At 54.9% G+C, this 27,638-nt stretch overlaps 1 protein-coding gene across 1 annotated transcript; it reads left to right on the forward strand.

Moving 5' to 3' along the window:
• The first annotated feature begins 431 nt into the window (after nucleotides 1-431).
• LOC139440333 (uncharacterized) lies at nucleotides 432-3,190 on the forward strand. The gene is made up of 3 exons (XM_071219566.1): nucleotides 432-451; nucleotides 1,468-2,830; nucleotides 2,921-3,190. Exons 1-2 carry the CDS (start codon nucleotides 432-434, stop codon nucleotides 2,375-2,377), a joined length of 930 nt encoding a protein of 309 aa, XP_071075667.1. The 3' UTR covers nucleotides 2,378-2,830; nucleotides 2,921-3,190.
• Nucleotides 3,191-27,638: the final 24,448 nt, after the last annotated feature.

Consider the following 27,638-nt stretch of genomic DNA (forward strand, 5'->3'; position numbering starts at 1 on the left):
GTGGCAAAGGCAGACATTCTCACGAAATGCAGTCTGACCTCCTTTAAGAGCTGACATAGTTTGTTGGTGAGTGTTCTCTCCCCTCCTCCAAGCCCCCCCTCGCCCCGCCCCCAGGTATAAAGTAAGTGCTATGAGTCCACCACAATTAATATTCCTCTTCTCTGTGTAAGGCTTCATGAACGGTTTTATTATACAAACATGTTTTCTTAATTTTAAAAAGTGTGTTGTGCCCTCGGAGGCACTGTGGGGTCAGCCCACGTGAGCTCTTTAGAAAAGTCGGGCTCAGCTGGCCCGCGGCTTTCCGAAGGCTTGTCTGCCTGCTGTTCTCCGTTTACTTACTGATTTTTTCTCTCAGCCCCCCTTCTTCTCAGCCCGTTTCCCAAAGGCCGGAGCTCCCAGACCCTGGCCCTCGGGTCCCTGACTCGGCCACCATGAGGAGCAGCATGATGTGGTGAGTGCCTGACGCGTCCCCAGCACTGCTCTACCAGGGTCACACGCGATTCTCCGCAGCCCCTTCCCGTCCTGGAAGGGCCGACAGCTCCATTTCCCAGGCGTGGAAACTGGGGAGGAGAGCCGCCTTCCCAGGCACATGCCCAGAGGCCCTCAGGGCCATCTGTCCATCCCCCAGAGTCGCACCTGCAGCGCTGTCTTCCTCCCTGGCTCCAGTGCTCCTCTACCGGGAATGACGAGGATTCTTTGGGAAAAAGCGGAGTAGATTCCGAGCACCCATGGGACACCCGTTGTGTGCCGGCGCCCCCATGCGTCCTCCTGCAGAGTGCGCAGTGTCCTGAGCCGCAGCCTTCTGGGAAACAGCCCTGGGGGAAGGCCACGTCCGCCCTGCTTCCCCTCCCTTCCAGCTCCTCCCAGAGCTCGGAGACAAGTGTCCCCAGGCACCTGCGGCGAGAACCAGGCGTGTCATCTAACTGTCCCAAAGACTACTCCCCCATCGCCGCAGGGTGGTTGGCGTGTTAAACGGGGTCCCGGGTGTGAGCACAGGGAGCCCCTCTGCTCTGGGAACTGGCCGCTGCGGGTCCAGCTCGGTGTCCCGCCCCTCCTCTGTGCCCAGCTCCCAGCCTGGACTCACCTTGTCTAGTTTCTGCTGCCTCCTCACCTTCCCGTCTCAGGTTTGCCGGAGAGGGCAGAGAGGGGCGGGCAGGTGGCAGACTCGCCCACCTTATCCGCCGCCACTTGGTCTTACTCAGCCCGTGAACAGAGTCACGGGGACATTTCTAAGTGGTTGAACAAAATTCAAAGAAGAGGACACACCTGTTGACAAGAGCGAGTCACAAGAACTCCAGATCGCTGTGAAAGAGGGTGGGGTCGTGTTGGAACGCAGCCCCCTGCGTGCACTCCCACAGGTCACGGCCACGCGTCTCTTCACCTGCGCGTCCCCTGCGGCTGCGTTCCAACGCCTCTGCGGTCGAGCCTGGCAGTCAGGTCTGTTTGGGGCTGCAGAGCCTAAAACAGCCACTTCTGTGGCTCCTTCCGGAAGAAGCTTGCCCACCCCTGTCCTGAAGGACAAGCAGACTGGCGATTCCTGGGTGTGCTTAAGTCCTTCACCCACTCAGCCGTTTCTCATCCCACACGCACCGGGCCCCCACTTCTTCCATCAAGTAGGTCGGGGGAGTGGCCTGGATCGACCCCCAGCGCTGGTGGCGGTGAGTCCAGGGCCCGGGGGACTGGATCTGTGATCTGTCAGTTCCAGGCCTCTCTGCTAAGGTGGCCGCTGGCTAGGAGGAAGCCGCGTGGATGCACGCCTGGCCCGCAGGCCAATGTCCCTGTGTCCTCTCCATCTGGGCCTCCCTGGTCCCTCGGTGGCCCAGGGGCTCCTGCCTGCACCCCTCGGCTCCTCCTCTCATGCCGTGAATTCAGCCGCAAACACCTGTTTCCTCTCCCCCCACGGTGGCATTTCCTGCCCCTCCCCATCCCTGCCGTCACAACTTCACAACTGCATGAGCCCGGGAGGAGGGCCGGGGACCGAGACTTTGTAGCAACGCTTCCCGTGCTCGGCCCTTCTGGGCTTTCCTTTGCAGGCTCCCCCTGGAAAGGCCGGGACTCTATTCCCCTGTCTCACAGCAGAAAAGGCAGGGCAGGTGGCCCCAGGGGACACGGCCGGCCAGGCAGTGGCAGAGCCTGGGGCCTGAAGGCGGGCAGCTGGGTCCAGAGCTCACCCTCTGCACCATGGGGGTGGCAGGCTGGGCCTTCCGGCACATTCCACGACAGGAAAGCAGCACAGGGAGTTCTGTGTGATGGCATTTGGGGACCTTCCTTGGGGACAGAGAGACAATGGGCAGCCACTGCTGTCAGGCCCTCTGTCCCACAGCGCAGGCCGCTTTCTACCAAAGGGCTGGAGGGACCTACCAGGCCTCAAGGGTGATGGTCAGTCGCCTGCCTCCTGCCGAGTGGGGAAGTCGGTCCTGGCAGAATTAGAACCCCTCAATGTGCAGGGTGTTTCTCAACTCACACTGCAGCCGTCCAGAACATCAGGGGCTGTGAACTCGGCAGCACCGTCCAGCCTGGTGGGGCCCCCAGTGTCTGTGGGATGTTAGTCCTGGTCCTGGATGGAAGGGGTGGCCCGAGAGGTGTGGGGACTGGGGACCTGTAAAAAGGGGAGCGGGATTCTCGACCCCAGACCTCTGCGACCCTCGGGGACAGGCGGTGTGCACAACAGCGACAGGCCCCAGACGCTTGGGCGAGTGGAGGAGGGTCCGTGGCTCAGGGGAGGGTGGCAAGGGATGACACCGCATTCCAAACGGCAGGAACCCTGTCGGGAGAGGACGTGGAAATGAGTCACGCACCAGGACACGGGAGCGTTCTGAGAGTCCTTCAGGTACGCGACAGCCGTGTCTCAGTAAAAATCGGAGCGAGTGGGGACTGTTGAACCTTCCTCCCAGGCTAATTAATGCCTCCTGTGCTTCAGTGTGCCCAGTCCTGTCCTGTCCAGCCCTGTCCCTTTGGCTCCAAGAGCGGGCGAGCCTCAGAACACAGCATGCGCGTCATCCCAGACGACACAGGCGGTCGGAGCACACCAGTGTGGCGGAGGTGTGCGGACCGCCAGCCCGGGACCTGGGGCATTTGCTTGTAGCTTCTAGGAAATAAGGTGTCAGTGTTAGGGGTGGTTTCCTGTCAAAAAAAAAAACACCAAAAAACAAAAAACAACCACCAAAAACCAAAAACCCTCCATTTGGTTTTAAAATAGCAGACTGTGATGTTACTTTTGACCTGGAAATCTAAAATTGTGTGTTTTCTTTTTTTGTGTGTGAAAAGTTTCCCATGATTCTCAGAGACGAGAAATGAGGTGTTTTTATCCCTGCCGGCACATAACCTAATGAAGCATGTGTTGTCCTCACGGGCAGGGGAGGGGCCTGACCTCCCAGGAGGAAAAGCCCCTGTGGACGTGCCGGTGGGTCCCCAGCCTAGAAAGCCATCCCCCCTCCCGAGCGTTCCCACAGCCCCCCTGTCCTCAGGGCCAGTCACCCCAGCCCACCCGCAGTTCTCCTCTGTGGCCATCAAATTTCTTACACCTGAAGCTTCTTTGATTGGGACCTTGGTACAAGCTTGTCCTCAAACACAGTGAAGCACCAGGGGCTGTGCCTCCCCTGCCTTTCATGGTGAAAGGAGTTTGTCCTTCACGTATCAGGAGAGGAAATACTCTGCAAAAAGTCTTTTCAGGGTGAGTGAAGACGTTAAATATTGAAGATTTAAAACCGAGCAAGAGAGTTCTTAAAACACCCCCCACCTCCCACCCTGGGGACGGGGTGCTGCTGCTTGAGGAGGAAAAGTCAGGGGTGTGGCCAGGGGCTGGGGGAGGCGCAGAGGCCGAGGGTCCCAGAGCTGGGATCATGAGACTCCGCTCTCCCCGCACTGGCCTTCTTTTACCTTTAAAAAAAAATTTGGTACGATAAGTATGACAAACTTCAGGTGCTTTTGACCTCCTGGGCACTGCGTCCAAGTGGAAGCCTTGGGTTCACGACCTCCCACTCAGCATCGTGATTTCCAGGCCCACCGACGTGCAGCCGCCCGCGCCCCCTGCATCCCCCACACTTCTCTTTATGGCCGAACGGCATTCCGTGTCCTTTACCTGTTCATCCGCCCACGCACTCTGCGTCCTCCTCACCTCTGGGCCGCGGGGAGTGGCCCCTCTCCGTTCACGTCCCAGTTACTTCGTCGTTCTTATTCTTTCACGGACAAGGGCTCTGGGTGTACGCCTGGCCGGGGAGTGGCAGGGTCCCGCAGCCGCTTTGAGTCCGAATTCCTGAGAAGCTGCTCGGCCGGCGTCTCCCTTCTCAGTGCTTTTCTGAGAACGACTCTCCACGGGCCGGAGGCCCCCAGATGGACGGCTCTGTCGCTGGACTGCGTGTGAGGCCTTGTACGAAGCTGCCGCGAGGCCAGAATTCACGAGGACACAGCTGAACGGGCCAGGACACGCCATGCAGGGGAGCTTCTCCAGCGTGTGCAGCTGCCCGCGGACAGAGCCAGACGGCCGGGCTGACCTGGGACGCCCCCCAGATGGCAAGGCCGTGTGTTTGTTTGCGGGGGGGGGGGGTTCCCTCTCAGTTCCCCCCATCGACCTTCCTTTTCCACCGGCTGTGCCCTGTCCTCAGACGCAGGTACAGAGGGCTCAGCTCTCCGACCCCCCCACTGGGGTTTGCACCCTCGCTGTCCATTGGTGGCCCTGTGCTCAGCTCGGCCAGTCCCTGAACAAGCTGCCCGGCTGCCCCCCCCCGCCCGCTCCCGAGCCCCCTGATGCCACACACACACCTTCCCTCTGCTCCAGCCACCTGGGCCCACCCGAGACCTGGGGCCCCGCCTTTCCTGTGCATGCACGTCAGTCACGTCAATCACTTCTCTCAGTTTTCCAGGTGACAAAAGTAACGTGCTCATCATAGAAAACCTGGAAAATACGGAAGAAACTGAAAAATCACCCAGCACCCTACCTCCCAGGGACGACCACGGTTAACACATACAATCTCTCCAGTGTGTGGGGATGGTTTTTCTAATAAAATGGAATAATATTCTTCACGTACTTTTGTCTTAAAATTTTTTTTCTTTCAGTTCTCCAATATATAATCGTCATACAGCTAAAGGTGGACTGGACTTAACGTACTTGTACTTGACTTGTGAACTGATTCCCACAATAAGCTCAGTTAACATCTGTCGTCTCATAAAGAAAATAACTATTTTTTCCCCTTATGGTGAGGACTTTTAGGCTTCATTTTCCCAGCAACTTTTAAGCAGAATACACGGCAGTGTGAAGTATAAGCATCATGTACTAGAAGTCGTCTTTAACATCAAACTGGATTTTTTTAGGGCTGTATAACAGCATCTTTGATGATATTTCCTTCCCTGCTAGGCCGTGTTGGTCCCCTCCCCTGGGGTCGGTACTGCCCCTAGAAGTGTGGTTTGGGGTTTGGGGCTCCCTGGTGCCTGACGGCATTCCTGTCCCTGAGCATTAGAAGGAACCAGATTTGGCTGCAAAGCCCACCCATCCCTCTCCCCTCCTTGTTCCGCTCGCTCGCAGGTGCACCCGAACCTGCCAGGTGGGAGTACCCTGTCCCTGGGACAGCTGGCCTTACTCCCCCCATGTGCCTGCAGGGGGTGACAGTCCCCCAGGCCCCTACGGGGACCTCTGAGTCCACAACACGCATGGGGGCTGAAGCTCGCAGCACGTATTTTATCTCGAACTAACCCCGATTAATTCTCTCTTCAAAAATGCACTTTTGTCCTGAGTATAAAAAAGAAATAATCGGGGCTTCCCTTCTAGATGGAGGCAAAGGTAGACACACCTTACCTTGTTGTACAACCATAAGAAGGAACACAGCTAATTTAAAAAACACCCAGAAAATCACCCAGAAAAACACCCAGAACTGTACAGAAGTCTGACAACCATGGATTTAAAAAGCTATATTCATCCAGACGGGGGGTGGGGAGGACGGAGACAGGGAGTTGAGTGGAGCAGTGCTGAGCCAGGGCAGAGAGGTGGAGAAGTGGTGAGGTGCAGTGGCCGGTGGAACGGGAAGCCCCACATTCATGTGTGGTGGATAAAAATCAGGGGGACACCCTGTGAGCGGGCGAGCCCAGCCCCAGGCCAGACCTCGTGCAGCCCAGGGCTCCGGCGCCAGGAGAAAAATGCCTCATAACTTCTGGCTGTAAGCCCAGAGGGAGTTGGGGCAGTGGGAGAAGCTGCTGGCACACACGCAAACCCCCCACCTTGGGAACCACAGCCAGGGCAGCAGCTGGAGGGGCGCCAGTCGCATATGGGAAGAGGGTGAAGCGACTGGAAGTGGGGTGAGGGCCAGGCAAGCCCCCAGAAGTCAGCCAGCAGTGGCACTGTCCCCTCTCTGACCCCTGCCCCCCCCCACCCCCGCAGAGCCACGGTTGCCCGCCCTGGCGAACACCCAAAGCTCCACCCCACATGAGTTAACAGGTGTGCTAAAACGAATCCAAGTGGCTCTACCTTGTACACGGACCCAGGGAGGCTGCCAAAATCAGGAGACAAAGAAATGCGGCCCAAATGAAGGAACAGAACCCCGGAAAAAGAACAAAGCAAAGCTAGCCAACCTATCAGACGCAGAGTTTAAGACACCGGTGGCCAGAATGCTCAGAGATCTCGTCGCATAGGACAAAAGCATAAGGGAAGAAATGCAGGCTCTGCGAAGGGAAATAAAGAAAAGTCCACAGGAAACCAACGGTGAGGGGAAGGAAGCCGGGATTCAACTCAATGATTTGGAACCGAAGGAAGGAATAAACATTCAACCAGGACAAACTGAAGAAACAACAATTCAAAAAAACGAGGAGAGTTTAAGAAGACTTTGGGACGTCTCCGAAAGGGCCAACATCCGAATCACAGGGGTGCCAGAGGAGAAGAGGAAGAGCAAGAAATCAAACACTTGTTTGAAAAAATAATGACAGAAAACTTCCCTAATTTGGCAAAGGAAATACACATACACGTCCAGGAAGCACAGAGAGTCCCAAACAGGTTGGGCCCAAAGAGGAACACACCAAGGCACATCATAATTAAAATGCCAAAGATTAAAGATAAGAGGACATCCTAAAAACAGCAAGAGAAAGGCAGTTACCTACGAAGGTGTTCCCGTAAGACTGTCAGCTGATTTCTCAAAAGAAACCTTGCAGGCAAGAAGGGACTGGCAAGAAATACTCAAAGTCATGAAAAGCGAGGATATACATCCAAGATGACTGTATCGGGCAAAGCTATCATTTAGAATGGAAGGGCAGATACAGTGCTTCCCAGACAAGGTCAAGTTAAAGGAGTTCGTCATCACCAGGCCATTATTGTATGGAATGTTAAAGGGACTTATCTAAGAAAAAGAAGATCAAAACTATGAACAGTAAAAGGACAACAAACTCATAACTATCAACAATTGAATCTAAAAAACAAAAACAAAAGCTAAGCAAAGAACTAGAACAGGAACAGAATCACAGAAATGGAGATCACAGGGAGGGTGATCAGCGGCGAGGGGGAGGAGGGAGAGTGGGGGGAAAGATACAGGGATTTAGAAGCATAAAGTGTAGGTACAGAATAGACAGGGGGAGGTTAAGAATAGTATGGGAAACGGAGAAGCCAGGGAACTTACATGCACGCCCCATGGACATGAACTAAGCGGGGGATGCTGGAGGGAAGGGGGGAACCAGGCAGAGAGGGGCAAAGGGGGAAAAACTGGGACAACTGTAATAGCATAACCACTAAAATATACTTACAAAAGAAAAGAGATAAGTATCCACTATGAAATAATTGGAAAACACGGAAAATCGTAAGGAGGAAAAGGTAAGAAGTCAACGCCGGCTCCCCTGCTGCACCGAGATGACAGCTGTTGCCATCTGGCTGCTTCAGGTTTTATACCCGGGGGGCCCGGCAGAAGTAGCGCCCGCCCGAGTGTGGCAGGCTGGGTAATGCGGTGGTGTAACGACGCACAGATTCAATTTGAACATCTCACCTCAATGTCGTATGGTGCGCGTGACTGTGCTACTGTTACACGTTCCAGAATGACAGGCGCGAGCTTTGGTCGCACAAGGTTTTGTCGTAAGAAGGGGCGTAACTTGTGCGGGACCCTGGGCACAACGGGTGTGCCCAGGTAGACCCTGACGCAACTGGGAGAAAACCGCCCACGTGTTGCCCCTGCTTTGTGCCTTTGGGTCGCTAGACGCAGTAATGTCACCCGAACGCTTCCCCGCTGACTGGGCTTTTGGCTCCTTCCCGGTTCTTCGTGTGGATTGCACTTCGCTGGGCAACACCAAGGGGGCGGTCACACGAGTATTCTCCCTCCGAAAAGTCCGCCAAACTTAAAAATCTCATCGAGCGTGTGATTTGGGACTTCTCTCTCGGTAAAACGGGAAACAGCACTCCTTAAAACATTACGAATCTCGCAAACAAGCCAGCGCACACGCTCATCAGAGGCCACTGGCCGTGTTGTAGGTGCTGTTCTTGCTTTGCGCTGGATTAGGGCTGATTCCTTTTCCGTGTGCTCAGCCACCCTCCCTGAACCCTACAACGCCGATGGTAACGCCGTTTTCAGCACACGGCTTACCTGGCGGCTAGGCCTTTGCTCGTCTCACGGGTTCGACACCGACGGTTACATTTCGCCCCCCGAGACTCAGTGAGGTCTGGCTGACTGAGCACGGTACATATTTAAAGTGCACTTTCTACCCCCACAACGTGTTTTTGCTGGTAAATATGGGGCGAGCGAACCTATTTTCTGACAACCTACACTCAGGTGCTTGGCCGTTCGGGGACACCGCGTGCCCGGGCTCGCCGTGACCGTGGACACCGTGGCCTGGCAGCCACACGGGTGGCACTCGCCTCGGGACAGCGCTACCACAAACCTGCCTGCTCGTTCCCGGCGGCCGATTCCTGGGCGCGGGGCGACGGCCGTTTCCTCCTTCGCGCCCGCAGCTGCGCGTCAGCATCCGGCCGCCAGCCAGTGCCCGGATGTTCGGCTGGGGGCGGGCTGCGGTTTCGACGGCTGAGGGGCACGGGCGGGGGTCCTGGGTAAGTGACGCGTCTCCCCGAGTTCTGTGAGCCGTCTGGCAATTTCTACACCTCTGGGCGTCGGCGCCTCCCGTCCGGCCGGTAGGTTGGGAGCATGGGTGGCAGCACCGGGCGGCACCGGGTGGCACCGGCGCCGGAAGTGCAGGGGCGTTCTCATGGACACAGCCCTTCCCCGGGGGACCCACGCACCTGCAGGCAGACAGTGTCGCTCCTGAGTGGACGTGGGCACACGTTGTCATTTCCCTGCCACAGGCCCGCCGCGTGGCCGTGGTGGCCAGGCAGGTGCCACCATCTCGGGGACCCTCCTCACAGGCAGCCCCGCCTGGGCCTTGCCCTGTGGTCAGAAGTGGGCGCCGGGCGGGCACCAGGAGGGGCTCCCAGTGGCCGGCCCCCTTCAGAGTCCCCGGCCACAGCGGCGAAGGTCACGTTCCAGGGGGAGCGGGCTGCAGGCTCTGACCTTGGCGAAGCTGGCCGGCCATGTTCCGTGTCCCGGCCGCGTGGTTAGAATAAGTTTAGACTCTCTACCTAGGTCGGGCCTTTGGGGCCCATGTGATCAAGTGTCAGGTGACCAAACGCTGAGCCAGCCGGACACTTCCGGACAGGGCGGGCTGGTGCAGGGCGCCAACTCAGACGCAGCTGGCCCGAGCTGACCCTGGGCTCTGCTTGTCCACTGCAGACCCTGTGTCCCGGCGTGATTATTACCCGAGCCCCCTTCCTCCCTAAAGTGTCAGGTTTGGAGTGTAATTAGGGGGTAACCCCAGCCTGCAGGCGTCTTTCAGATTCCCTGGGAAAGCCCTGGGGCGGGCCCTGCCCCGAGACAGGCTGTCACCCCGGAATGGGAAGGTGGGAGAAGCCCTGGGACAGCCGACTGGGGGTGTGTGTGCAGGACAAGCAGGGGCTCTGACGGGCCCGCGCCCGCAGGCACGACAGAACAGCCGCAGGCTTGGACTCGCCTGAGCTGCTTCTGACGCGGGCGCGGGCCTCGTGCTCCCAGAGCAGAGGCTCAGGCTCCTGAGCTGGGACTCGGCCTGCAAGGGCAGGGGCAGTCAGGGCCCGGGCACCACTCTGCACACAGAGTACAACCATCCTGCACAGTCGCGTGTGCGGACAGTCACTGAGCCCCTGGCCTGGCTTTCGTCACCCAGCAGCAGGTTCCGGTCGATGAGGAGCAGTCAGGAGCAAACCTGCGGGAGGGGCCGGCCCAGTCCCCAAAGGCAGGGGGCTCTCAGCCAGGCTCCCCTGAGCCACGCTGGTTGGCCTCCCTTTACGTGCCACGTGTTTAGTCACCTAATGTCACACGAGGCGCTGGATGTCCTCTTCCTTTTGTCACTGAGGAGACCGAGGCCCGCAGGACAGTTGGCCGTGGGGCTGGCCTCCGGCCCCAGGCTGCCTCGCCTGGCCCAGGCTGGAGCCTGGCCTGCTGCCCACATCTCCTCCCCATGACCGTCCCTCTGTCCTGTGTGTGGAGCGTCCGGCCCGTGTTGTCTGTGCCTCGTCCGGCCTCTGAGTGCCCGGCCTGGGCTGCGGGCTCCCCGCCGAGGCAGGAAGCCGGACCCCGGAGCACCTTCTAGCGTGGCTGTGCTGACCGGCCAAGGGCGGCGTGTCCGGGCTTTCTGTTTCTCTGAAAGATTCAGACATCAGACGTACACTGGGCCAGCTCGGTCCTTCTGACCTGCGGTCAGACCGGTGGCGCTGTTCCGTGTGGGCAGCGCAGTGGAGACGGGAGGGAGAAGCACTCGCGGTTCCGGTGACCTCCCTGCGGGGGGACACTGAGGACCCATGGACGCCCCCCCACCGCCCGACTCAGAGCTCCGTCAGGCCGGGGCGGGGGGGATGGCGTGGCTCCTGGCCGTCAGTGTGGAAGAGTGCCATCGAAATGAAAGGATGACCTGGGCGTCTCCCATACGTCACACGGGTGACAAAGGAGTTGGGACGGAGTCTGAGTAGCCAACTTTCGTAGACAGAGTTTCAGAAGAATATGTACAATACGCTTCTCTTTTTCTTGTCTCTGGGTGATGAGATTCTGGATAATCAGTCTGATCTTCTCGCTTTTGCCTGCATCTCCTCATGGTGCTGTCTGTGAATTTTTGGGGTGTGTGTTGGCTCATCACAGAAAGTCATTGACGGTGCCCATTCAGAAAGTGGCAACTTACACTGTGGTGTCTGGCGGATGTGGGGGTCATTCCGCAAACATGTGACGTGGTACAGTTGACGTGTGGATTATGGCGTCGATTTTTCAGGGGCCGTGGTTTTCCTGTCACAGTGTGATGGGCGGTTTGCTTACCCACCTGCCCAGCTCTCATGTGGGGCTCAGGGCTGGGTATGGGGCCGACGAAAACCGAGGTCCTCTGGGCTGGCCCCCCTTGCCCTGGCTCAGTTTGTGTCGAGTGAGACACTGATCAGAAAACAGATTTTTAAGCTCTCTGGAAGCATGACTGATATGTCACACGGGGTCTCCACAGCTGCCTCCTTTCACAGGATCGGTGACCGCTTGCTCTTAGTGTTTCCAGAGACTTCCGCAGGCTCCCCAGACAGTGGTCTCCCCCATTTCTGCTTAGTTTCCCAAAGACACCACTTTAAAATTATGATGGAGTAACGCACATTCATTGCTTTTCTGCTTCTTTTTACTTAGTTATTTTTCATTTTTAATTGAGTTTATTGGGGTGACATTGGTTAATAAAAGTATATGGGCTTCAGTCCTGACTGGTTGATTGGGCGTCGTCCGGCAAACCGAAAGCTCGCCGGTTCGATTCCTCGTCAGGGCACAGGCCTGGGCTGCAGGGTTGGTTCCCCATCAGGGGGCGCATAAGAGGGAGCTGATCACTGTTTCTCTCCCCCTCTCTCCCCCTCCCTTCCCCTCTCTCTAAAAATAAGCACATAAAATCTTTTTAAAAAGTACACAAGCAGATCCTTCTATAACATCATTCCTCCCCCCACCCCCGAAATTGTATTTCCACTTTCTTTTGCCTACAGAATTTTATCCTGATGAAATGCCTTCGTGTTTCAAAGCCTTATCAGTTACCCTGTAATTCTCGGCTACAAAACTGTGCATGTCAATTGAATTTTTAATGTTCAAATACCCCGGGACCGTAAGGTCCGCAAGGCGGACATCCTCCTCCCAGGCTGTCGTGGCCGCGTTAGAAATGGATCGAACAGAACGGTGACGGAAGGCGACTCGGCTTGGGGTGGTGGCACGCAGACAGATGCCACGTTATAGAATTGTTCACCTGTACCGAAACCTATACAGTTTTCTCCATCGGTGTCACCCCAATAAATTCAATAAAGATTTAAAAAAAGAAATCGATTAAACATCATACATATATCACAGCATTTGCTGGGTGAAGGTTTATTTTTAGACATTTTTTTTTTACCTTTACTGAAGGACATGCTTATTGATTTTAGAGAGAGGGGAGGGAGGGAGAGAGGGAGAGAAACATTGGTCGCACCCAGAACCCCGGCACGTGCCCTCACCGGGAATCCAACCTGCAGCTTCCGGTTCACAGGACGACGGCGCTCCAGCCCTCGCAGCCACACTGGCCGGGGCTGACAGGAACCAGAAACCTCTTGGTTGAAATTTGTTTCTTCATGGGATGAACTGTGGAGGGAATTTGAGGGGCCTGGGACGCAGTCTTTGGTCCCGTGGAGGCCCTCCCCTGCGGGGCCGGTGAGTCTGGGGAGAGAGGGATGTACCTTTGAGGTCAGGCTGGAGAGCTGCGTTGGGGACATGGGCAGAAAATTGGAATCTGCGCGCTGTTTTCTTTGGTGCATCCGTTTTAGGGAGGAAGTCGCGGACGCTGAGGGTTTGGAAATAGATGTCCGTAGAGCTGGGCCGTATGTGCCCCAGGGTGGATGGGTGGATGGGCTGGATTTAACTGGCCCCGGCTCTCCGAGGAACTGAGCTGCTCTCCCTCGGGGTGACGGGCACGCTGGTTCTCACACGGCTAACGCGTGTGAAAGAGAGCTGGGCGGGCAGGGTGTGAACGCTTTAGAAGTCAGGTGAGGAGAATTTTTTGCCGGAGGCATAGAAGAAATCGCGTAGCATCAAGGTGGAGCGGGTTCTGGAGTCTGGCATGATATGATATGCATTCCCTTCTCCATCGACACCCCCTGCGACCATGGCAGAGGACTGCCGGCCCGGGCCCACAGCTTCCTCACCTGCAGCGTGGGGCTAGCGGTCGATCCCTCATGGGTTGCTGTGGGATGTGAGTGAGGGCCTGCATGCGAGCAGGGCCCGAGGCGTGCTGAGCGCTGAGCGAATATCAGCAGTGGTCGTCCTTAGAGGTTCTGGCGTTTGCCTCCAGGACTGGGCTCTGCACGTGGGGCCGTTGTTTCCGCCTCATTTCTCAGGTTGAGGCTCTTCCTGGCACCGGCGACAGCATCCGAGTAGCCCGGCTTTGCGGGCAGCATTCGGTCTCGGGGCTTCCTGTCGACCTTGGGCTTTGGGGCCCGAGGCGTTTTCTCGGCAACCCCACGAGGAGGACACGTAAGCTCTCTGAGGACATCTCCTGGGAGGCCTCTGAATGCTGGAAGTTAGTTTGAATGCTCCGTGGACCCTGGTTAGGGGATGCATACAGGGGTGTGCACCCTGTGGGCTGCAGTGGCCCAACTCTGAATGTGACCCAACACAAAATCCTACATTTACTTAACACGTTATGAGGTTTTTGTGTGTGTGTGTGATTACATGTCACATTGTATTTAATATGTGGCCCAAGACAACTCTTCTTCTTCCCGTGTGGCCCAGAAACGCCCAAATGCTGGACACCCCTGATTGTAGGTGGTCACCATTCAGGGTCTGCTAGGGGCTCACTGCCACGAAACACAGGTGAGGCCAGGGCTTCAAGTCACAATACCAGAACACCCCTGTCCTCCCAGCGACGACCGATCTATTGGGTCACACCGTTTTAATCCCACAGGGGTTGTCTCCTGACATTAAACTGTCCGAACGGTATTTATGTCCGTGGCTGCTCTGCAAGATCACTTAACCCTGCACAGCCGTTTAAAAGTAGTTAATGACAGAGCCAGCGTGACTCGTGCCTTATGAGTGATCGTGCCGGTTCGACCCGGGCTGTCACGGTTTATGGAGGAAGGCACTTTGTCCGCGGCCTGCTTCAGCCGCAGCAGGTAATTTGAAATGAAACGAGACAGTTTCTACAAGCAGATTGATTTGAGAATCTCGTCTGTTCCTTCCCTTTGACCCTTGACAAGTCGACACCACAAAGATTGTGACTTTAAAAAATGATTGGGTGCAAACACGTTTAGGGGGACGATTTACCGGGTTCCGAGGCAAGGGCAGGGGCTGTGAGCGAGGCCGCGGGCAGGGTGGTGGGGACTCCGCCATGCAGACAGCAGGGTTCTGGGTTGTACTGATTATCCTACTGGAAGTGTCTGCTCATAACTCCGACTGGGGAGTTTCTATTCCTGGTGGGAGGCAAGTGGCCTGGTCTGCAGATGAAGAGATTCAGTATTTACCTATTATTACTTTTATATTTTAATCCTCACCCAGGGATTATTGATGTTTATAGATTTGAGAGAGAGAGAGAGAGAGGAGAGGGAAACATCGATTGGTTGTCTCCCATACGCACCCAGGTCAGGGATCGAACCTGCCACCTTTCGGGTGTGTGGGATGATGCTCCAACCACTGAGCAACCCGGCCAGGGCAAAATACAGAACTTACAATACACTTGTTAAAAGTGTTTGATTCAGTTGGTTGTGTTTGGTTGAAAACCGCAGCCTGCATATGAGGATAAGAAATTGAGTATACGTGCATGGATTTCACTGTTTTTTAATTTTTTTTTTGGTTGGTCCTGGATTTTCTGCAAGTGTGGCTCATCACCGACAGGAGGAGGCGCTGTGCTTGAAAGGATGACAGGTTTGAGCAGAGAAAGGAAAACGCAACTCCGCACGAACAGATGTTTTTTCCTACACCTGTGTGATCGCGTGCAGATTCCCACAACAACTAGTAGCTCACAGCTCAACAGTTATTCCTCACGTTATTTTGACCCTGGTCTTCCAAGGTACTTTCCTCTCAGTAGCAAAGTTTGGTCCTAAGCCAATGCTGCCACACGCAGAATTTAAAAATCCAACACGGCAGTAAAAATGAGAGCCAGGAAGATTTTCTTAAGGAAGCGGAGATCTCCGCTCACAATTACCTAGCACTTATGCCAAGATTATCTTAAGGGGACGGGCCACCGTTTCGTGGATTTATGAGTGCACAGAACTGCCGTGCGGCGTCGGCGCTGCGCCGATGGCCGCGGAAACCCCGCTGTTCTCTGTGGCCTTTGTGTTTTCCTCTATTCTAACCACTTGGTTTGAAATATAATTTTGAAGATGCTCGTGAAAAGTGTAACAAATTCCCGGCGGGTCTCCGTTTAAATTATTTACTACCCTTTGGAGCCGTATCTTCATTGAGCTATGTTAAAAGTATTTTGCCGGGATGTTTCTTTATGGGGCCCATCGGGTTCCATAGACGGGCCGTTTAATAAGCCCCGCACCTGCGAGGATGGACGGCCTGACCCCCGTGCCCCCTCTCTGGTAGACATAGTGCGAGATTGCTTTGTGAAATAAAGCTGTCGGTAACATCAACAAAATAAAAAATGATCGTATTCCAATACTCTCTGCTGAGGACCCTGACAGAGTTGAAATATGGAATAAAATTGAAAGTAGATTAGTTTTGGGTCTTAAGTCATGTTTTGACAAGAAATAGGAGAGGAGAACATATCTTTGAACTTTTAGTTTTAAAGTTTTTTAATGAAAATATTTATCATTGTGCAAGGCTCCTTCTTTCTTGATCACATCGAGGCTGTTCAGCCTTAAAACAATCCTTCTCATACTGTGGGGGCCACGTAGGCCGTGCGACCTTCACACTCCATGCCGCAAAGGGGGCTTGCGCGGCGTCAGACGGGGTGACACAGGCAAGTCGGGGAGCGTCGTGCGAGAGAAAAGCTTCTGGGAGAGGCTGGGAAATCAGCCGTTAATAAGCCACATATTTTCCGGGCTGTGTAATGCATGTAAATGGCGGCGGCCGGGGGCTGCTCGGGCTGTGTTTCCGTGCCCGCCCTCTGGAACGGCCTGAGGCCGAGTCTGGGGAAGGAGAGCAGACACGGCAGAGTGGCTGCGATTGTTTTCCACCCGGAGGAATGTGACCACGGAGGAGGCCGTGCGCGATGGCGGGGTGACTTGTTCACCGCCGGGCTTGTCTATTAACCGGGCGAAATCATGACTAATATGTGGCGTGGACGGTCAGCAGGTCAACAGACGGCGCGGGCTGAGCGGTGGCTGCCCCTCCAGAAATCTGCAAACATCCTGGGTCGTCCAGGGTGAGACTTAGCTCTTGAAACTGCGACACACCTTCTCCGGGGTTCACACTCAGAGTGACTGCAGAGGGCGGGTGGGCAGGGCTCCCCCATCTCAGAACGAACTTTCCTCTTTTCACATTTTTCCCCTTAAAAATGGGTCTGGGGTGGCTGTGCTCAGCAGCCCTGTACCCAAGTTCAGGGCCAGGCTCCTGTCACTGAGCCTGTAACTCCAGCTTCTTTTAGAAAAGAAATGTCAATGGACTTTCACCCTGAATAACCGTGAGGCCCACGATAGGGTTAAAACTGGTCAGACACGGAGGGATGCTGCTTAGGGGCTTGAAAAACTCCAATCGTCCTGATCTTCAGCTTCCCGTAGCCAGAAATTTTCAGCACAAATTGGAAAAGTCAAGACTGTCCTGGCTAAAAGTTCTGAAGAAGAAGTTTTTATAAGGTTTCAAACAATCTCTCCTGAGATATTTTAAAGCTGTTACAAAGGACATTAAAAAAAATTTAGATGCGTGTGAGTTACAGCTGTGTTTGTGAGTAGCCGAGGGGCACACAAGTCCCGTGAAAGCCCTGTACGGTGAGTCCTGAATTCATTCGTTAATTGGTTTTAACCTGGACTTTGCCGAGCAGTGTCTTGATGCAGCGAGTTACTGTCAGCGCTGGTCTGGATGTGAATGACTAGTTATCAACGATCCAGAAGAAATTTGCATGTGATTCGCTCGTGGCTTTCCCGTCAAATGTCACGGGTCCAGTGGGGCCCCAGGCTTCCTGGGAAGGGCCCAAGTTTGCTGCAGAGGGCTGGGGACAGTCACACGCAGGGAAATGTGTCCTCGGCTGGTGGGAGTCCCTGAAACAAGAACAAGGTGCCATCAGTTTCAGCGCTCTAGAAGCTAAGGGAGGAGGGGGGATGAGTATTGATAGGAATTTTATGATAACAGCAGAGAACGGGAAAAGGACTTTCAGGTCACTCCATGTGAAGAGCTACCTGCTGACATAGGCGAGGGGACAGAGTGGCCACTGGGGCGTCTGTTTACACGAAAGCATCCCCTTGAATGCCGGCATGGGACCCGGGTATTAATTCTGCCCCTAAGACTGGTGGTGCCTTTAGCAGAAGAAACCAACAGTCTGAAGTCAAGTTTTTACTCTGTCAGATGAAGGCAAGATGGAGGTGGCTGTGCCTGTGAGTAGATGGAGTGAAATAACCTACAGGAAAGTGCCTAGTGTGGTGGCTGACCCACGGCCACCTGCCCGACAGAGACCAGCGGCCCCCCCTTCCCTCTTCTCCGTTCTGAGCTAAAGATGTCAACCTCATCTCCCCTTCAGGTTCCAGGTCCCGACCAAGTCCATTCCATTCTTGTGGGTGGAAGTGTCTAGAAGCTTTTCCCCTTCAGTAAACACCCCGATTTCAGCTCCAGTTATTTGGTGTCAGGTGGGGTGCCGGGCCCCAGGTAAGTGATCGCGTAGCTCGACCCAGATGTGACAGAGGGCGCGGGCAGAAGGGCACAGGCTCCAGGACCCTTAGGAGGCAAGCCCACCGAGCTTGGTCCTGGCATGGGGAGATGGTGGGGCTCAGCCTGGGGCTCTGCACCCCATCTCACACAGGTTTTGGGGGCTGGATGACAGTGGGGGTGTTCCCTGTGATGGGGACCCAGGAAGGAAGCCATGCTGGCTCCATTCTGGACAAGTGACGTGTGGGGTCCCTGCTGCCGACATTTTCTGGGACGAGAAGAACACAGTCAGCGTGTGAATGTCTCCGGGTGGCATTTCACAGGAGCGGATGCCATGCTCAACCCCCACTGCTCTCTCCTAAAACGGAGTTTTACACGCCTGGGCTCACTTTATTCCTTGTACAGCAACACTTCGTGTCTGCGAACAAGCGCACTGGAGACCACCCTGCGGAACAAGACCCGTGACTAAAGAGAGGACCGCTCCACTCCGAGGGTAATTGCTTCCAGAACGCCGACGGGCAGGCAGACTTGTACAAGCCATCATTAATTCTTCGTGTAGTTAATGTAGGACACACAGTTCCTATTAATGGAAAAGGAAACCCAAGCATCACACTGACCGTAGCCATGAGGTGCCCTTGCAATTTCACGCGGCAGATGACTGCACAAGCTACACTTTATTACACCAGTAAAACGTGCACACTCGCGAAGCCCGCCGGAGCCTGTTAACTCGCTCTCAGCTGGGGAGCCCTTTTCCCCGAGACAAGGGTTTTTTTCCGAGGCAAATTACTGCACGTTGGTGAAATAACACTCTCCACGACGCTCACCAGAGCCACCAAAACTCAAACTCAGTGAGGACGGAAGGCAGAAGGGGAGACCCTCCCGTTCCTCTGGGCGGGCGGAGAGGTCAGGCTGTCACTCCAGATGTGATGACAGCGGCCTCCCGGCCTCCACGGCAGATACCGGGCGATTTCACGGGGGAAGCGTGCCCAGCTCCAGGCATCCCTGGGTTAACACGTGGCCGTGTGGACAGGTCCAAGGACCGGTGTGTTGAGTGACAGGACCAATCGATACCTCTTTAGGAGTCTGCCAGTCACTCCATTAGGGCGGGAGACAGGCTGGATTAGTTCCGCCGCTTCTCAGATGCTCGAAGGACGCGCCAGCTCCCTCCGGGGTGGGAGGGGAGGCCTGGCTCCGTTCACAGGGCGGGTGGGGAGCCCCGGGGGTGCACAGCACCACTGGGGTATGTTCAGAGCAGCGCGGGCAGCCTCGGCTGCAGGAAGGCTGGTGGGGACACAGGTGACAGTTCTGTAAACAGCAACCTGGGCACGTGTGCCGACCGGCCACCCATCCGAACTCAGAGGTCGCCAGCGGAGACGTCAAAAGCTCAGTGATTCTGCTGGAAGCACCCAGAATTTTCAGAGAGCCTTTCCTGTGGGTCACCGGTGAAAGGGACCCCAAGCTCTCTCGGCCCAGGAAAAAGTCTAGGGAGGGTTATTTCCCCTTCAATAACTACCGAGTTTGAACTCAAAATCACTCAATTTCAAATTTCCCCCCCAGAATCTTGCATTTTAGTCTCCCTCCCAGGACGCCCACGGTCTTCCCCCTTACAGAAGTTCTGCAACAGAAAACCGTCCCTCTGCTGAATGCAGTCAGCAAGGGCGTGGGGCCGGCCGGCGGGGTGTCCCGAGGTGTCTGCCAACACCTGTGTGTGTGGTGTTTCCAGGGAGGGGCCCAGGGCGTTCTCCACCTTCTCTGAAGGTCTGTGCGCCCCCCTCCACACACTGGAGAAGCATGTTGGGACCCACCTGCCTGGGTTCTCCTTGCCGCTCCTGGGATGTATTTCCTCGGAAGGCCAACAGGTGGCGGCCTAGACCCCTGCCTGCAGCTGCCCCCTTTCCCTGGCCCCAGGGAACTTTCATGGGGAAATAAATAACGCACGCAAGGGCGTGCCATTCCAGGGCAAGCTGGCTTTGGCTTGGGTGGACTGTGGATGTGGCCTGTCAAACCGCCCCACATGTTCCGGGAGGAGGAAGGCGGAACTGAGTGGGCAGTTCTGCCTGAAAGTTCCCCACGCTGAAAGACAGCCTCGGCTGAATGCAGGGTTTTTTGTTTTTTGTTTTTTTTTTGTTTGACTGGGGAGTGGCGCCCCGTCCCCGAAAAGCACAGGACTTGATCCCTGGCTGACTCCAGAGCGCTTACCCACCATAAAATCGAGCCTCCTTCCTTTGACCCCGCGGTATCACAGCATCATTGTGTAAATACTATAGAAACTGCTTTAAGAAATTGCTGATTGCGAACAGGTTCTTGGCACCACGCACCAAAGATCTCTCCGTCCCTCCTCTCCTCTGGGGCCGAGGAAAACAGAAAGAGGGAGGTTGTTTCCCACGTGCAGGTTCACAGTTTTCGTTTCGATAATAGAGTGTCACTTTCGTTTTCTGGAGAAGTGGGAGATGCACAGGTGTTTGCTTACCAACGCGTGACCACATGCACACAGGACGGCTTTTTCTACCTTACACGCACCTGCCAATTCAAGTGATGGGCATTTACGGAGCAGCTTCTGGGTCAGAGGGCTGGTGGCAATGACGTTCCCGGACAGACTCGTTGGTTCGGTGGCATGTAAGGTGACAGCTAAGAAAGCAGTCCTTTGGTGGGCGTGCGTGAAGTACGTTTTGCCCGTCATTGCTATCCCTTTGAAAGGTTCCCATAAAATGCATCGCCATGCGGTGACAGAAACCAAAGATGCATAGTTTCAGGCTATTCTGTGTGGCAGAAGCTGGCATTTGACAATCATCAGCAAAGGTGAAGCAAATTTTGTGGGCGGCATGGCGTCTGAGAAACATGTGCTTCCTATGCGGGTTATTTTCAGCCCAGTTTAAATTGTGAGGCTCCCTGGAAAGGAAGAAGAGTCTCCAGGGCAAATACCGTCTAAGCCCAGCTTCTCGATAACAAGTAACTTTAGAAGGGCCATTAGCTGATCAATTAACTAATCAATTGATTAGGTTTTTTTTTTTTTTGCCTAGTCCTCTGCTAAGTGTCGTGCGGACTATGAGACAGATTTCGCGCACAATTTCTTAGTGGTGCTCTCGGTGCCTTTGGGCCTGGATGTCCAGCGTGTGTGGCAGACACTCCCTGTTGGGAGCCTCCTGGGCAGGGCGCTAAGGGTGCTTTGTTACCTATTGTAATGTAAATGCTTCTCTGTCTCCTTCCTGAGGGTATCTGCTTGAGAAGGGCCAAACTCAGCTGCTTCCCTTTGGCTTCTCCTCACCTCCTCCTCACCCAGGTGTTGACACACCTGAGTTCCTCTTACAAAATGTCTTCATTGATGAAAGATTGGTCCTCAGGGGCTGCTAGTTTGGGCATCTTGTTCTCAAGGGTGATGTTTGTGTGATTTTTTTTTTTCTGTTAGCCCTGCCACCTGGGAAAGAAAGCACAGGAGAGGTTGACCGCCGTGCAGGTCTGGGAGCACAGAGCCTGCTGGGGTTCAAGCTTATCTTTTGGGGACAAAGGTGGGATCAGGCAGCACAACAGGTTTGGAAGGGTGGCCCTTTCTCCTGGGCTCTGAGCTCACTTCCCAGTGCACTGCAGGGCGCTGTTTGGGGACTGTTTTTAAATGGCCCAGGTGTGCTGGGTGACAGAGAGGCTGACTCAACGAAGTGGACTCGATCACACTTTGGGTTATAGTTTCCCTGGGAGAAAAGGGCTACTTCTGGAACCTTCTTATTCTACATAGTTTCCACGGCTCTGACACAGTGTCTATTCACCTAGACTTAAAGCATTAAAAAAAAAAAAGGCACGGTGGCTTTACGCAACTCACAAGTAGCTTTCTCTTCATCCTCTAAAAGAAACATGGTTCCACAGCCGCTTGACTTACCTGTGTTATTGCACCTGTAGTTACTCCACGTGTTAGGTGTTGATGTCGTGAATTCCCAACGGGAAATCGTAGACATAAGCGCTCTGCAGCACATTCATACGTCTCGTTTGGAACAAGCTCCCACGTGCAAACCCGGGAAGTGCCACGTGCCACCATGCTTGGCAGCCTTCTTGGCCACGAGCCTTAATGCGACTTGCAGACCTCGGAAGCAGAGGACGAGCAGGGTGCCCCAGATGCACTGGCCACCTTCGTTCCCAGGGAGGGTCTCGCAGGACAGGTGCGCTAAGAACTTCACCTTGGGAGGCATGCGTTTACAGGTTTGTTCTTGTTGAAAAGACTCTATCAGAGGAAATGTGGACCTAGCAGGGCGAAGATGGTGAAGGGGTTTATTTTGAAGGGTGAAACCTCTTTTAATTACATATCTTATCTTCCATTCACAAAAACAAAAACAAATTAAAAAAAAAGCCCCAAACCTCAGGCCGAAAAGGCAACAGGCGGGTGTAAGTAGTGAAGGGACGTCTTGGAAGAAAATACATCTCATCACAAGTTTTACCAAGTGCATTTGGGGGAAACTATAAAGAAGCATCTACAATAAGGCCCCGTCGCAGGCACAGTTTAAAACAAGGGTCTCGTGAAGACTCCTGTTCTGAGTCTCTGCATCTCAGGAGGAGGCTCCTCTCCCAAAAAAGGCTGGCAAGCCTGGGCCTTGCATGTAAAACTGACCAGCGGAGGGGGTCTCGGGTGGCTTGGAGGAGCCTGCCCTTGTGGATGAACAAATTAGGTCGTTGCCAAGCAGTTGTATTCCGTGGCAGTCGCCGAAGGTACTTACCTAGCGGGAAATGGCACTTCGGGTGCAAACCATGCTGAAAAGGGCATTTTCACATAAGAATGGGAGTGTGCAAGGGAGACTGGGGGTGTGTTAACTGGCAGGCATCACCTCCAGGTGTCAGCGGGCCAGGCTGGGTTGGGGGCAAGGCGGGATCCACCCCGCAGGGGCAGCCTGTGCTCGGCTAGGTGTTTGGGTGAAAGGGAGTCTCTTGTCCCAGCTGGGTAAGTCTGGGAGGCTCTGGCAGGTCTCTCCTGTGGGGCTTATTAGTATGCGTCCATAAGAAGATCGTGGGTAGAAAGGCATGTCACGAACTGTGTGGAAAATGTGAGTTCTCAGTGATGAGGCTACCAGTGCAAGGGGAACTCAGGTTCTAATTTTCCCCCCCTGGGGGACCGGCGGAGCGACCTTGGACTCCAACACCTGTTCCTGCAGGAGCGTCTGAAGCCAGAGCGCAGAGTTGGTCGGGGATGCGTTTCTGGAGGAGAGAGCGCCGCCTTTCCAACGGTCGCGCCATCTCGGCGTAATCGGCTGAATGTGTCAATAGAAGTCGGTGTAAACCCGGCAACGCAGGCCGGACTGCGTCCCTAATGTGCTTCTTCCACGCAAGAGGGTGGGACAAGCACGTGCTCAATTCAAACTCTGTCTGCATTTGCAAGAGTTCAGCCCCACTCCTCGCTCAGAGTAGCCGGCCTGCGATGGATGGGGGTGGGGCGCAGAGCTGTGGAAGGGGGGCTCGCGGGGCTGCTTCCGGGGCACGCAGGCCTGGGGCCTGGGGACTTGCCGTGGGGGAGGGGGCACTTCATCTAACAGGAATAGATTTAACGTGCGGTGGTTTATGCGGTTTCCTCGGCAGGAAGGCCAGGCAGCAGCGCAGTGTGGCTGAGACTTGGATCGCCCACAGGGGACCGTGGCCTGGGATTCCTGCAACCAGCCCAAGACATCACTTAGCCGCGGGGGGCACTCTGCACCTGTAAGCAGAGCCCCGCGGAAGCACCGAGGGCGAGGGCGAGGATGTCCTTGCCTGATCGGTCTGCTTTTTATTGTAATGCAACACGGTGTCCTTGTGAGCATTATTTCTGGGGAGAGCGTCTGGGGAAAAGGTGAGCAATAGAGAGGAAATTCGTCCTCCCTCATCTCACTGTCTTCTTCAGCATTTTGCAGACTTGGATGCCTCTTAAAGAAAACCACGTATTTTTAAAAGGAGCAAGTTGGACCCACCTAAAGGGATAGGAAAGGGCACTGGCTCGGAGAGGGACAGGTTAGTGCTGACCAGTGCTCACTGTCCCCCTCCTCCACTCTAGGGAGTGGTTTAACCCTGTTTACCAATTGTGGCGCCTGCCGGGTGGGCCCCTGGGCCCCCGTTCTAAAGGAGCGAGCTGGCTGGAGGGCCGGGACGGTGAAGGGAGGGAGGTGCACATTTTCATTGCTTCTGAATTTCCCTATTTTCTTATAGAAACTGCGTTAGAAAATGTGTGCAGGTTCTAAAGCGAAGCCACAAGGCCTGTTCAATTCGCGTCGTTCACATCACAGGGCCGACAGCCTGTTACTGCGCACCGTGCCAGAGCCCGCCGCCCGCCGCTGTCTGGCCCTGTGAGTTACCAAGACGGCCTCTTAGAACTTCATGTCGTGGGAAAATTGATGGCAGATTCTGAGGAGTCCGCTAGGAACTCCAGGGTCAGCTGGGGCCTCTCTGATATGACATGGGGACACCGTGTGCCCAGGGAATGTTTACCTGGGGAACACCTGCTCTGTTCCAAAGGACCAGGGATCATTCCAGGTGAGAAAAGCCTGCTCTTGTTGTACCTTATATTTTACGTTTTCTGTGTTTCAGGGGTGTCAAACTCGTGTGCACCGGGGCCACATCAGCCTCACAGTTGCCTTCAAAGGGCCGAATGTAATCTTAGGACTGTGTAAATGTAACTACTCCTTAACCAGGGGCAAGGAGCTCAGCACTGCCGCCGGGCGGAAACAAGGTGCCGGGCCGGATAAAAGCAGGTGGAGGGCCGGATTCGGCCCGCGGGCCTCGTGTGTGCCTCCTGTGGGTTAGAATGTAAAACACACATCAAACCTGCTTTCTTCTGTTACATTCGCAGGCAATGTTTTAATCCTCGGGCAGCACTTGTCACCCCTTGACCGCTGGCCTTTTACGCTGGCCCTAGGAGCGCCTTCCTGTCCTGGGGTTTTAGAATCACTGGCTAATAGGCTGGAGAGGGGTCCCTCGTGGACACGCGTCTGGGTGGAAACTACAGAGAGATCGGTCACGGAGTCCTGGAAGCAGGGAGTCCTTTCAAATCTGTGCCATTTATTTCTTACAGTCCTGTGTCTTCAGGGTCGTCCTCACGGCCAGCAACAGCATCGCACCGGCCATTCGGTCAGTGCTGACTGTGTGCCCAGCCCCGCACACAGAAGCTCCACCTCGAAACTCCTGTTAACATTTACTGGCAGAAACTAGTTTCTGCTAAACCTTGTTGTGGAGAACAGCATGAGCCAGATTCCGAGACTTTTTTTTTTGGCCTGTCAAACACAGAGTACCCCGTGGGTACCAGACGCTGTGCCCGATGTGGGGGACTCAGTCCCAATGACAGGGAATCACTGTCATCACAGAACGTCAAGCTGGGAAGGCACATGGCTAGGCTAACGATTAAGGAAGTCACTGGAAACTTTGAAGCCAAGGACGGCCAGATTTGTATCATAAAACTGTCGTTTTGGCAGTGGAATGGAGAATGATTAAAAGGGCAGGGGCAGAGGGGACCAGCTGGACGGTGACGACCCAGGTCCCGGTGACACAAAAGGGGCCTGACAGGTGGTGCCGTTGGGGTCAGAAGGAGCTGGGGTTCAACATGGTCAACATTTTACATTGATCCTGAAGTGTGTTGCTTCCCGCTTTTCTCTCTGGGAGGCTGCTGGGGCTTAGACTCGGCTGTGTTTGTGTTTTCTTAGAGGCGTGTAAGACAGCACATGGGCGTGTGTGTGCGTGATGACCGCTGGCCTCTTCCATTGGATGGAGTTCAGTTTGTAGCAGGTGAAACCTGCAGGACTCGGTGGTGTCCCGGAGCTCAAGGGCTGGGGGACGGCAGCTGGCTGACTGGTGGGTCTCAGATCCAGGCGAGAAGAGGCTGATGGGGAACGGTTTTATTCCTCATCTTTTTTTTCACTTCAGTAGGGTGAAGTCCAAGTAGAAAAGTCATTAGGTAGTTCTACCACCGGAGCTGCGCTGCCAGGTTTAAAGGTCGTCGAGCGGACTATCTTGATGTTGACTGACCTCGCTTGTGAGTGTGCCGTTGATACTAAGATGGTTCTAGGTGGGGGAACCATCGCCCACCTTGATGTCTCCCCCTGCAGAGCTCCCCCTGCGAGGCAGTGTGCTTGCACCTCCTGCTGGCTGGCTGTACTCCTTTCTAGCGATTTTACTGTCTCCCCAGGACACAGTGACTTTAGTTTGTACGTGACCGACCCCGTGGTGATTCCAAGCATTTGCCACGTTGGTGTCTTTATGGCTCAGATGCTCTGGAATGTCCTGTCTTTCGCTGCCTGTTAGCAAAGCCGTCGAGTTCAGAATCATACTTGTACGGGGACAGGTCATTGCAGGCAGAGATTGAGAACGCATAGCTGTCTCCCAGCCACCTGAGCTTGGAGGGTATTTGTAGCTCAGCAGTAACAGGCCGACAGGGAATAGTTGTTAGTCGCCTGAACAGGGAGTTTGGAGGTCCTGTAGGTCCTGCCCCAGACTTGCCTAAGGCGAACTCGAAGCTCTCCAGCTCGTATCTCCTCTCTGCCTTGCACCTGAACCTGGCAATGGCGTAGGTGCCTGACACTCTACTCGACCAAACACTTAATTTAGTCGCTAGATATTACATGTCTTACACTGCTTTTATGAAGGTGGTCATGTTCGTTTTTTATTTTTATTTATTTTAAAGTGTTTTTTTATTGATTCAGAAAGAGGGGAAGGGGGGGAAGGGGAGAGGGGGGAGCATCAACGTGAGAAAGAAGCATGGACTGGTTGCCTCTCGCACGTGCCCTGACTGGGCACCAAACCCCCAACGGAGGCTCGTGCCCTGACTGTGCATTGAGCTGGCGGCGTTGCGCTTTGCGGGATGACATGCCAGCCCCCAGGCCACGCCGGTCAGGACTAAGACAATTTATTTAGGGTGCAGGGAGTCATGTTACTAGTCAGGTTGACGGTGATAACCTTGGGGGCTGGTTGCTTCCTGCATGCCGTAGACAGAACCACAGCACGGCCTTGCACGCGGTGCTGGGGGTGTCGCAGCGGGGTAGCGCTGTGCTAGAAACTTCCACGCGCCGGGACAGGCAGCGGGCCGGGAACACGCCCTCCGGCGACATCTGCTCTGGCACCTGCGTTTAGGAGGGAGAAGGATGCTGCTTCAGGCCGCACGACCCATCATCGAGGTCTCTGGTGGCGGACATTTCATCGGGCAATTTAAAAACGTGTAAGTGCTGGAACACTGCGTTTGTCTCGGCTGTTTCCTGAGCGTGCTTACCGCATCGTTGGTGATTCTGCAGGACAATTGAAAGGAGGTAGCAGTAATGAATCCATTCTCTTTCGTGAAAAGGTCCAAGGGGGTGATGTTGTCACTAGACAGGGAGCTATGACTCGGCGTGGTGTTGGGCGGACTTGGAAAACGGACGTCCCCGGTCTAGTGCAGTGGGCCGCTCCGGCCTCCGCTGAATTTCTGGTGGACATTTCATGGTGCCACCATTAACACCGTTCTCTCCTGAATGCCTGGTCCCGCTTCTGTTCCTTCCATCTAAAAACAGTCACCGAGCCCTTTGGGTGGGTGAATAGAGTCTTTGGTAGCACAGGGAGCATCCAGGAGGAGCTTGGTGCAGAAGGGACAGGAGGGGCAAGCATGGTCCCCACCTCCTGATCTCCCAGGCAGGGCCCCTCCCACCTCCTTTCTCTACCGCCCCCCAGTGGCCTCAATGGAAAGTCCAGCCCCTTCTCCCTGCTAAGCCCTCTTCAACGCTCCTTCTCTGAGTCCTCTGTCTCACCCCCGTTTTTGTGGGAAAGTCGGAGGAGGGCTGAATGTAGGGAAATGGAAGGGACACAGGGTTTTGGGGTGAAAAAGGCTGGGATCCAATTTCCCGTGCTCCTTACTTGGGACTTAGAGCAAGTTAATTGATATCTTGGAGCCTCCTCCCCACCCCCCATCTATAACAAAGG

This window comes from Desmodus rotundus, chromosome 10, assembly GCF_022682495.2.
Source record: "Desmodus rotundus isolate HL8 chromosome 10, HLdesRot8A.1, whole genome shotgun sequence".
Lineage (NCBI taxonomy): Eukaryota > Metazoa > Chordata > Mammalia > Chiroptera > Phyllostomidae > Desmodus > Desmodus rotundus.